Here is an 11,839-nt window from a genome sequence, read left to right as displayed (position 1 = left end):
TCCACTTAAGCCCCCGGCATCAGGTCCTGATTTTTTTCCCTTCCCTCCCCGCTCCCCCTTCTCTCATGAGCCCTTGATAATCTATAAATTGTTTATTTTGTCATATCCTACCCTGTCCAATGTCTCCCTTCTTCACCCACTTTTCTGTTGTCCGTCCCCCAGGGAGGAGGTCACATATAGACCCTTATAATCGGTTCCCTCTTTCTAACTCACTATCTATCGCCACTCACACCACTTGTATGTGTGTGTGTGTAAAATGATACAATTTTCAAATACTGTTTTCGCCCCCACCCCCAGGATAATGATTTTTGTGTGTTCCATTTAATTTTTTTTAATCATTTTATTGGGGGCTCATACAACTCTTATCACAGTCCATACATACATCCATGTGTCAAGCACATTTGTACATTTGTAACTCTATCGCCACTCACACCACTGGCCCTGAAGGGATCATCCACCCTGGATTCCCTGTGTTTTCAGTTCCTATCTGTACCAGACACACATATTTTAAACTTCTAAAAATCAACATAATTATTATGAATCATCTAAAGGTACGAAAATCAGAGAGGGAGTAGAAATGACTGAAGAAGACATTAGCAAAATAAAAGAGTAAAATCCATAGTGAAGTAGTTAAGTCATCCCTAGAGATAACAAATATAGGTCACAATTAGAATGTTGGAAAACCCAGATGCTTTTGTTGTCAGGTTAGCTGAGTTGAATGTGACTCAGAGTAGGGGTTGGGAGGTGACAATTGTTCCTGGAGCAGACTCATAGCACTCCAATAGGACCAAGACCTGGCCCTGTGCCTTTCTAAGGCTGTCATCTTAGTGAAACCTCCAGGTTGGCTGGTGGGTTTAAACAAGTGATTTTTGGTTTAGCAACTCAGCACTTTAACCATTTTACCATCAAAGTTCCTTTTCTTGCCTGGAGGAATGGAATTGTTATAATCAACTGTTCTTAAACTTGAAATATATTATGCTAAATTTAGAAAACGTGATAATAAGTTACTGTAATCTGTTTGAGGAAGGCCCTTTTTCTAATTTTAAAATAAAAAAATAAAAATAAACAATGCTAAACACCAACTGTAGCTGTGATTTCTACTTTTATATATGAAATATTTATAAAAGCATACTTGCTATTGCTTGTCTTCCACTTTAACTTTTGAAAGTGTAAAGGAAGCCTTGATACATGAAATTTTTAGTTCAAATATGTATGTAAGAAGGGGATTTAAAAAATCTGTAGACAAGCCAGTTAACGGTGCAGTATGACATCAACAAAACATACAACTTTCCTCTAGTTCTTTAATGCTTCCTCCCCACTATCATGATCCCAATTCTGCCTTACAAATCCGGCTAGACCAGAGCATATACACTGGTACAGATAAGAGCTCGCAACACAGGGAATCCAGGACAGATAAACCCCTCAGGACCAATAGTGAAAGTAGTGATACCAGGAGGGTAAGGGGAAGGTGGGGGAAGAAAAGGGGGCCTAATCACAATGATCTACAGAAACCCCCTCCCAGGGGGACAGACAACAGGATAGTGGGTGAAGGGAGACCGGGGTTGGTGTAAGACATGAAACAAATTTTTAAATAAATTATCAAGCCCTTCACTCTTGGACCTGTACTCACTCCTCTGACTCAGCTTTCAGCCCAACAATATACAGGCTCGGAGGGGAAGAATAATATCTGAGAGTTATACACTCCTTAGAACACCAACCATACTAAATCAAAAGGACGGCATTTGCTTATGGATAAAAACTCTTGAAAGCAAGAAGGAACAGGAAAGCAGGATGAATAATAAAAAAAACCAAGAAGGGCTGAAGTGGGAAGAAGGCTGGTGTATCTTGGGGACTGAAATCAATGTATGAATTGTTGAATGGAAAACCAATTTACTCTGTAAAGTTTTAAATCGTTAAAAAAAAATTATCAAGGGTTGATGAGGGAGGAAGGGTGGAGGAGGGGGGGGGAAAGCTGATACCAAGGGCTCAAGTAGAAAGAAAATGTTCTGAAAATGATGATGGAAACATATGTACAAATATGGATTGTGATAAAATCTGTAAGAGCCCCCAATAAAATGATTAAAAGAAAAAAAGGGAAAATAAAGTCTGTAGAAAAATAGACTTAAAAGATAATTGAATTTTTCCAGGAACTTTTTGAAGCCAATATATATTTATGTATACAGATGATATTTATACATGAGTACATAATGTAAAATGTTTACTTTTTCATGGTGAGAATGAAGTGCAAAAAGACAACTAAAAGACCAATATCATCCATCCTTAGGATGAGAAAGTTCCTTACATACTGAGAGTGAAAAATATAAGAAAAATAGTATTATGTGGGAAAAATAACAGCACTTAAGGTATGATATCATTTGTGTACAACACAAGAAATAGATCATATCTGCTAATACATGAACAAAAAAAATCTCAATGATTCCTCTATAAGTTAGTAAAATTTATAGCATGTAGGGCAGTGGTTCTGGGACATGAAAGAGGTCTTCATTTTATATCTTTTTAAATTAAAAAACCTTAAAAACTGTGAACACATACTTAGCTAAGATCTCCAAGATGAACTGTTCCTTAATTGATCTGTTTTCAGAATATTTGCCTTGTATTTACATAATATTTATATAGATATTAGTTAAAACACACCAAAATAAAACCTAATTGTGGTAGTTACATCATTTCTTATCAACCTGAAGATATATAAAAGTGTAGAGGTGGAGTCTAGCCTGTCAATCAGGTCACAGCCTGATGGTACCTCCTTGTGGGCATGGCCGGCTCATAAGGAGGACCCTGGGAGGCACTACACCCTTTTTTCCCCGCGCCCTGCCTTCACCTTCCTGCTGATTGACCCTGATTGCTGCCAGAGCTACTGTCATTGGATCCACACAACTTTGCACCCACCAACCTGTGATCTCCCTGCATTGGGCATCATTGCATGTGGCCACTTGAGTCTTATGGACTAGTCAACGTAGCCTAACACATTACTCCTTCAATCATAAAATCATAAAAGCTTATTTGAATACAGATTTACTGAACTAGGGTGGGATATTAAATATAAGGTAATTAATTGATATTAAATACAAATATCAAGAGATGTAATGAGACAAAACTTGTGTCTCTCTCATCCAAGGATTAGTTTCAAATCAAACCAAGATATGTCATGATTTATCAATTAAATATTAAGAGTGTACAACTTTAGCATAAGATAAATGACACATTTTCTGATAAGCTACAACATGGTACAACCAATTGACCAAACACAGGTAATTCATCATTATTCATGAAATTACATGTTTTTTTTCCAAATATAACAAATTAAAAAATCAGCCAGAAAAGCATCGTACCACAAAATTAAAAACATATATGTATATATGCATATATATACACACATATATAACATATCTGATAACTGATGATGCAGATTTAAAGGTATTTCATGCAGTATACAATCAAATTTCTATGGTAGGGTCTTTTATGATTATGGAAAATTAAAATGAAAAAGCTAAAACTTGGATCTCATGATAATTACGTTTCTGTGATATCTTAAGCTTACATTAAAGAAACAGTAGAAGGGTTGCAAACACCAGAGCATTCATTACACGGATTATGTTACAAGCTGACAACAGAAAAGAAGCTCAAACACCATTCTGCCAGGAAGAACAGCAAAACCATTCGAAATTAGACACTGATCCTTCAAGACAGTCAGTTTCCATCCTTACAGCTTCCAACTATTTAAAAATAATTAAGTGAAATGAAATTATCAATAAGAAAACATAGTCTTTTTTCTTCTTTAAGTATAAAAATACCTAAAGGAATAAAAGTTAAAGCATGTTTATTCTAAGTCGAAGTTTTCTTGAGGATCAGTACAAATTTCTAATGCTAAACAGATAAAGATAAGCTTTAAATGGCTTTGCCAATGCATTATGTACTTATCATACTGTAGGTCCCCTAATAATTATGACTAAAAGAGATGGTAAATATTGAGAACAGTGGAAGTTAAGGGTGCATTCTTAAGTGTTTTAAATCAATGTTTTTCCATTGAAGATTCACAAACTGGAAATTTATTCATAAATTGAAAATTGCAAATAACTAACTTCCTTTACTAACAAATTATTCAGTAACAGGTAAACTTCAGTAAACTTTTATTGGCTACATAGAACCATGAATGTAACTTCCAATAGTATGTATAGCTGATAACATAGGCTAGGTGTATTAAAGTATATATGTAACTGAAAGGTGAAGAGTTTAGCATCTGTGAAATCAGGCTAGCTATCTAAGAAAACACAGAAAGTATAAAATTTTACAGTTACTTTGGCCAACATTACAACTACTATAAGTTATAAGTATAATTTATTGACAAACAGACTAAAACTAACATTTGTAATAAGAAACTACAAGTACATCAAAGAAAAGAACAACATTATTAGTCCCTGTTAATTTTCCATCTGAAAGTGTCCACTTATGTAGACACATCAAGCAAATCACGTCAAAAGCAAAGATAGAGGGAATTAGTTAGCTGGTAGTGTAAACATCAGACAGTGTTCAGGGCACAGAAATGGACCTACAGTAATAGTTAGCACTGCAGAAGCTAATGATGCTTTGTGCAAAACGGGGAAAACAGGAATACCATGCAGTTTTACTGAACTCACCTGACAGAGGTGTAAAACCATTCTCTAGGAGCAGAGATGCATGCACAAAAGTAAGAATATGATTGCAAGTAATAGACTACAATAAAATAAAAATATAACACTAAACTTCAAAATGAAAAACAATGGACATGATGAGAGTGTTGGAATGGGAATCTCTTGTCTCACCTCTCTCTTTGCCAGCAGCACGTTGGGGACAATGTGGGGCAAGCAGCGTCCCAGCATTAGCATCACACTCTTTTCACTGTCTGCAATCCGAGACACCTAGAAAGCCAAAGAGTTAATAAACGACCACAGGAGAGAACCTTCTGTGCACAGTGGTATTTGAGGATGGTAACATTCTACCTCTGCTTCAAACACACATTACAATACGAGGACAATAACTGCTCCTCTAAACAGGCCTAACAGTCTTGTGGGTCAGAGGTGAATTAAAAACATCGGAACCAACCAAGGTGGTCTGTTAACTCACTTCTGTATCCTAGTATGGATAGCAAAGAATGAGGGCAGCCTCAAGGAGCCCTGCTAGTGTCCTGGTAGTGTTGCTGGTTATGTGTGGCTGTCATCCACAAGGTCAGCAGTTCCAACCCACCAGCCGTTCTATGGGAGAAAGAGGAGGATTTCTACTCCTGTAAAGAACTAGTCTCAGAATCCCGCAGAGGCAGTTCTACTCTGTCCTATTGGGTCACTTAAGAGTAGGTATCAACTCAATGGCAGTGAGTTTGGTGTGGATTTTTGGAGGGCAGCCTGACTGGTTTCCTTCAACCTTGAAAAGAAACCTAAAAAGCTGCAAAATCACTGCCTAGCACTAGTTTGTATAAAGGAGCTGGGCATTACCAGTGGCCCAAACCAAGTTATGCAATAAAAATGGGCAGAAATGCATCTAAGCCATCCACTAGCTCTTGATTATCACCAATGGCACTGCAATGAAGAGCCATACGTGGGGGACAAGTGGAATTAACCACAGAATGACTATACAGCCAAGTGTGAGGAAAAGAAAACCCATCTCAACATGAGCCTGCCACTATACTTGCAAAATACTTGAGGAAAACTTAGTGAGGATTAACAACTAACAAACTCAGTCATTCGAATAGTTTCCAATGAAATGAAAATAATGGATTAAGAGAAAATGAAACAGTGGACACTCAAACTGAATCCCCAAATTGTATCAAAGAGAAACATGCACCATGTATCAGTATTTAATTTAATATTAATAAACAAAGCTTTAATCCAAAACCAGAAATACTCAACCACCTTCTTTAAAAGTTTAATGCTTTAGGAAGAACTTCTTAGAATATTATTGTAAACAGATTTGTGTAAGAAATATAGACTAATTACAGCTATGTTTGGCTAGAGATACTAAGAAGGAAAACATCAAAATGTTTGAAGATCTATATGATATAATTTACCTCCGACCCTAGACGACTATCTGCTGACATTCGACAAAATGAGAGTAGTGCTTGGTGGAAAGCAGGAGACAATTTCCTAGAAGAAAACATTGGATGAAAAGAATACCACAGAGTTTATCAGGGACATTTAAGGAGCAGATTGAATGTTACAACTCCTATTCTAACATTAACCCAAGGCCTCCGAACATCAGCCAGATGTTTTAGCCACCCATGACTTGAAAGGCCTTTTACTAGCAAATCATACAGGGAAAAAGACCATCAGTAATCGCTGCATCTGAAGTAGCCTGAGTGAATGAATGATCCTTTAAAGGTGAGTGGGCTGAAGTTGAATATAGGTAAATGAAACCATTTGCATAATCTAAAATGAGGATATATTCCAGTCAATTCCTTAAGGTCACAGAAATATAAGGCTGGCCTGGCATGCTGTTGAGAAGAATCAAAGTATTTCAGAGTTTCAGATACAGGATAAACTTTCACGCCAGAAGCCTACATGAAAGATGTATAATTTAGAGATAAAAGAAAGAGGTTCACTCAGCATTCACGGTATCTTTGAAAGAATGCTAACTTTGTACAATTAAAAATATTAAGTAATTTACGTAAATGGGGACATTAAAATCCTCACTTACATTTCTAAAACACTGGTTTCTATGTGGCTGTTGTTAAGATACCAGGGAGTTGGTTCTGACTCACAGTAATCCTCTATGTACAAAAGAACAAAGCACTGCCCGGTCCGATGTCATCTTCACGAACACTGCTATGTGTGAGCCCATTGTTAAGCCACTGTGTCAATCCTTCTAGCCAAGGGCCTTACTCTTATTCACTGATAATTTTACCGAGCACGATGTCCTTCTCCAGGAACTGGTCCATCTTAATAAGATGTCAGCACCTTCACATCAAAGGAGCATTCTGACTTCTAAAGCAAATTTGTTTACTCCTCTGACAGCCAGTAGTATAGTCAATATTCTTTACCAATATCATTAATTCAAAGGCATCAATTCTCTGGTCTTCCTTATTCATTGTCTAGCTTTTGTACACACGGGAAATTAAAAGTAACCATGACTGGGATAAGACACACCTCGGTCCGCAAGGTGTCATCCTGATTTTTAACGCCTTCAAGGGGTCTTTTGTAGCAGCTAGCCCAATGCAGTACAATATTTGATTTTTCAACTTAGCACTATTTTCACAGGCATTACGTGTGGACCCAAGTAAAAGAAATGCCTTCACTACTTAGGTACTTTCTTTGTTTACATGTTGTTATTGGTCCAGTTATGAGGATCTTCAGTTTCTTCAGGTTGAGGTGTAATTCATACTGAAAAATTACATGTCCTAAACCAAGCCCACTCCTGTACTCCTATTGGACAGAGTATCACTGCCCCATAGAGCTTTCAAGGCTATAATCTTTACATACACACCCTGCCATATCTTTTTCCTACAGAGGCTAGTGGATTCAAACTGTCAACCTTTCAACTGGAAAGCAAATGCTTACCTCCTATACCATCAAGGCTTAAGAAATTACCTAATGGAGTTAGCACACCACGGAGTGGCACTTTAGTCCTTGCTCATTAACATTTTTCCTTCCATATTCTCAGTACTATAATCTGTCCAAATGTCCAACTTTCCGGTCAGCCTTGGTTTTCTCCTCTCTTTTAACCCCATCTCTACTCAATCTTCTACCTCAGAAATATCAATCTATCTACTTTCCATCTTTCCTGCCAATGCTATGTAGACTTAATCATTTCTTATAATAGATACCATACAAGTTTTCCTTCCCTCCAGTCACCTCCACCTGACAGGGCCATTCTAAAACTTCCACCATGTCCTTCCTCTTGAAAAATGAATTAAAAACAGGCTTATATTACTTGGTCTGCCTTGAATCTCCAATTTAATTTTCTGTCATGTCCTCTTTGAACATGATGTTCTTCTCTCTTAGTCTGGTACTCTGCCTCTTACCTCTTTGCCTGATTAATTCCTACTTAATTAAGTCTTCAGGTCTCAGATGAGATCTCACTTCTTCAGTAAACCCTTTGTGCTTTGATGACAAGAGTTGTTGTGACATGATTATATTCCCAAAGGAAGTTGTACTTTTCTTATATTGCTTTTTTTCGGTACCTTATTGCATTTGCTGTTTGTTCGCCTCTCTCATATAGCTTATTAGGTTTGTGACTGAAGGGATTGCTACATATTCCTGTGATAGTACCTGGCAGGAGATTAAAAAAAGTGGTCGCACAAAAATAACCATCATCTCCATAGGGTGACTTTGCAGAGACATCGGGAAGCATTCCAGAATATTAAAGAATCCTTACAAAGGCAGTTATTGTTCAGAATCATTAATATAGATTTTTATGACCTATTTTACCTGTATTAGACTTTGACTTAAGAATTGGGTCATGTCTGTATGAATTCTCTAACCACTACGTACCTAAAGAAAAATTGTACATAGAAGATACACAAAAAAAAGTGGGGCTCATTGGATAACTTTTCTTTCAAATAAATAAGTCATCAAATATGTATCTTTAATATTCTATCAGTTCTACTAGCCTAAAACAAAGTAGCCATTCTTTCCTATTAAACCGTGACACTGCAATTATCTGCCTTTGTAGACCAGGAGGAGAAAGCATGACCTTCAGCTAAAACAGCACCCGAGGCTATGAAATGAGTGCCTTGAAACCACTTACAGTACTCCCTGATAGAACTAACCTCTTGCTGTGGAGCCAATTCCGACTCATGACCCTGTATGGCAGTGGAACTCCCCCAGAGTTTTTCTTAGCTGTAATCCTCAGGGAAGCAGACTGCCACAGCTTTCCCTTTCAAACCAGCTGGTGAGTTCAAACCATTGGCCTTTAGGTTAGCAGCCAAATGTTTACAATAAGAGCTACGTAAATATTTTTCTGAAAATTAATTTTTATACTAGAATAATTTTTAAATTATATTTTGTCTCTCCCACTAGAAAACATGATCAGGTAGGACTCAGATTTCAATTTCTGAGATCCAATAAAAGTTAAATAAAGAAAAAATTAATGATACAGAATTAGTACTAGAAAAGATACAGAAAAAGAACGAGGAAAAATTAAAAAATAAATGCTCTTTTTAGCATTGGCAATTATGCATATACCAAAAACTTCTGAGCCTGATGATGATGATGGAAGAATAAAAAAACCTCAAAAGCACTGTGTGGAAGTGTTTAAGACACTAGCGATACTTGTTGTTGCTAGGTACCATCGCGGTGGTTACGGTTCATAGCGACCATAAGTACAACAGAACAAAACTCTGTCTGGTCCTGCACCATCCTCACCATTGTGGTCACATTTAAGTGCATCATTGAAGCCACCATGTCAATCCAACTTGTGGAGGGTCTTCTGACTTTTCGCTGCCGCTCCACTTTACAAGAATGATATCCTTTTCCAGAGGTGGGTCTCTCCGGGTAACATGTCCAAAGTACATAGCATGAAGTCTTGCAACCCTCACTCCCAGAGAGGATCTTGGCTGTATTTCTTCCAAGACAGATTTGTTTGTCCTTTGGGCAGTCATTGCACCAGTGATACTAGAACACCTATCACTTGTGAGTCTAATATTTAACTGAGATAGACTGTAACACACGGACTGTTAATTCACCTTTTAGGTAATTTAGTGACAACTTTGGGCATGTTTTTATGGCGTGTACTTTACTTTGTGGAAAATTCACTCTCAATGTAAAAATTCATAGATCTGACTGGCAAAAGCAGTTCGAGAACTACAGCTCTGCCAATGTGCTGAACAGCTAAATGAGGCATTCTAAACTATAGGAAACATACTAACCTATTAGGCTTATCGAACTGAACTGCATTTTTACTCGGTGGAGAAGAAGACGGCATTCCTTCCCTTCCCTTCCTGGGGAGGCAATTTGAGGAATTCTCTTTAGAAGTAGTGGAATCAACACCATCTGATACTGAAAGAGGAATATCATTGCTTTTTTCCTTGTCTGAACTATTTACAACTGGCTTCTGTTCTCTGTCTTCAGAGTTTTGGGGGGTGGGCTGCTCCAAAGAAGGCTTAACAGAGTCACAAACCACTGGGGAGGCAAAGGGTTCATTTTTGAGGAAGTCCATTTCACTGTAGAAAGAAAGAGAAGTTAACAGTGAGCACTGGTACTATTTAAACCTTTGGCAAAAGTATAAACTTAAAATGTGCTCAATGTTTTAAAGGCATAACACATTAATAGAAAACATTTTTGAGTATTAATCTTTTCAGCACTATATACGGGGATGCCTCATATCTAAACCAAAAAGTCTAGTTCTACAATTAAGTTTGAGAATGGCTTTTAGGCAATGAATGTACAAATGTGCTTTACATAACTGATGTATGTATGGATTGTGATAAAGTTGTATGAGCCCTTAATAAAATGATTTTTTTTAAATGGTCTTTTATAATAAACCCCACTTTACATTTTGCTAACTACATTTCCACTATTAGATCATGACTATTAAACAACCCCAAAACCCCAAAACACTTCCTTTTCTTCATTTTCAAAATGGGAGAATTCAATCTAATCCAAAGAATTATTGTAAGCATGAAATAAAATCATGAATGAGGTACATGCCTAAGACAGATGTCAAGGAGTTATTCATTAATAATGAATAACTACAACTTAAGAGAAATCAAGTGTCTCACTTCTTGGTTCTAAGACAATCAATTATAAATCTCTTTAATGATTTAATAACTTTAAAAAAAAAAAGGAGATTTACTACATTAAATAGATGAATCGATTATAAGATTCACTTTCTGACATATAGAAGTGTGGAAAAAGTTGTACCTTACAAAAGAGACAGTTTCATTTATTTATATTATCTGCCAATTTTTCTTAAATGTATAAGAGCCTCTTTAGAAATAGTGACCAACCATTTACCTTTCAAGTCTTCTGATCTGCTCCATCAAGGACCATTTCTCACTATTGAGTAAACTAATTTTATCTTCTAATTTCTGTACTAGCAAGGAATTCTAAAATCAAAATGGGAGAAAAACAGAAACTGATCATCTCATAGTAAGCTTTTATATAGCTTCCATTAATTTGGGAGACTTAGCCAGTTAGGTGGTCTCTCACCTCCACAGTTTGAGGTGTCTCAAAGGTTGGAGGCAGGTTGCCTAAAACTGGTGTGAGAGCCTCTAGTTCGTCTTCTTCCACTCCACTGGCCACGTCCACTACATCTTTCCCAGCCACCTGGTGATTTCCAAAATCTCGGTAGAGCTGAAGTAAGTCTGGAGGTTTAGGGATATTTAAACCTACATCATCCCACAGTTCAAAATCCTGAAAGACACCAAGAATAAGTGAAAATGACACCTTCCTCTCCAAGGCAATTTTCTCCACAACTACTGAGATTCATTTTATTTCTTATTGCTAATATATTGAGAGTCCAAGATCATCATGATTTTGTGGTAATTTCAGAGTGAGCAAATATCATTCTAAATTATTTTATACTTCACAATGAGTTTCTTGACATTCTAAGTACACAAACGTAATCATCAAGATGTTGCCACACAATGCTTGTTTTTTTAGTGGGACAGGAGGAAAATCAAGGGAAATAGGGGAAAGAGCTGGGAGGAAAAGGGCATTTATACAGGTCTAGATAAAGACATGTACATACACAAATATATTTATATGAGGATGAGGAAACAGATCTATGAGCCTATATTTATAGGTTTAGTATTAAGGTAGCAGAAGGACATTGGGCCTCCACTCAAGTACTCCCTCAAAGCAAGAATACCTTCTTCTATTAAATTGGCATTCTATGATGCTCACCTTCC

The 11,839-nt window shown here is 36.9% G+C and overlaps 1 protein-coding gene across 1 annotated transcript in view; it reads right to left on the bottom strand.

The window, feature by feature from the left end:
• The window catches only part of RELCH (RAB11 binding and LisH domain, coiled-coil and HEAT repeat containing), a 121,701-nt gene that overhangs the window by 68,886 nt on the left and 40,976 nt on the right, over positions 1-11,839 (bottom strand). Inside the window, exons 6-11 of the mRNA XM_045296067.1 lie at positions 11,139-11,342; positions 10,944-11,035; positions 9,857-10,150; positions 6,062-6,137; positions 4,824-4,919; positions 4,659-4,682 (exon numbers count right to left, since the gene is read on the bottom strand). Of these exons, the coding sequence (XP_045152002.1) occupies positions 4,659-4,682; positions 4,824-4,919; positions 6,062-6,137; positions 9,857-10,150; positions 10,944-11,035; positions 11,139-11,342 (786 nt within the window). The remainder of the gene's footprint in view (positions 1-4,658; positions 4,683-4,823; positions 4,920-6,061; positions 6,138-9,856; positions 10,151-10,943; positions 11,036-11,138; positions 11,343-11,839) is intronic.

This window comes from Echinops telfairi, unplaced genomic scaffold, assembly GCF_000313985.2.
Source record: "Echinops telfairi isolate 266 unplaced genomic scaffold, ASM31398v2 ScPeMD7_7400;HRSCAF=8409, whole genome shotgun sequence".
NCBI lineage: Eukaryota > Metazoa > Chordata > Mammalia > Afrosoricida > Tenrecidae > Echinops > Echinops telfairi.
The sequence above is the reverse complement of the archived record's forward strand: the minus strand, read 5'-3'. Positions and strand labels throughout refer to the sequence as shown.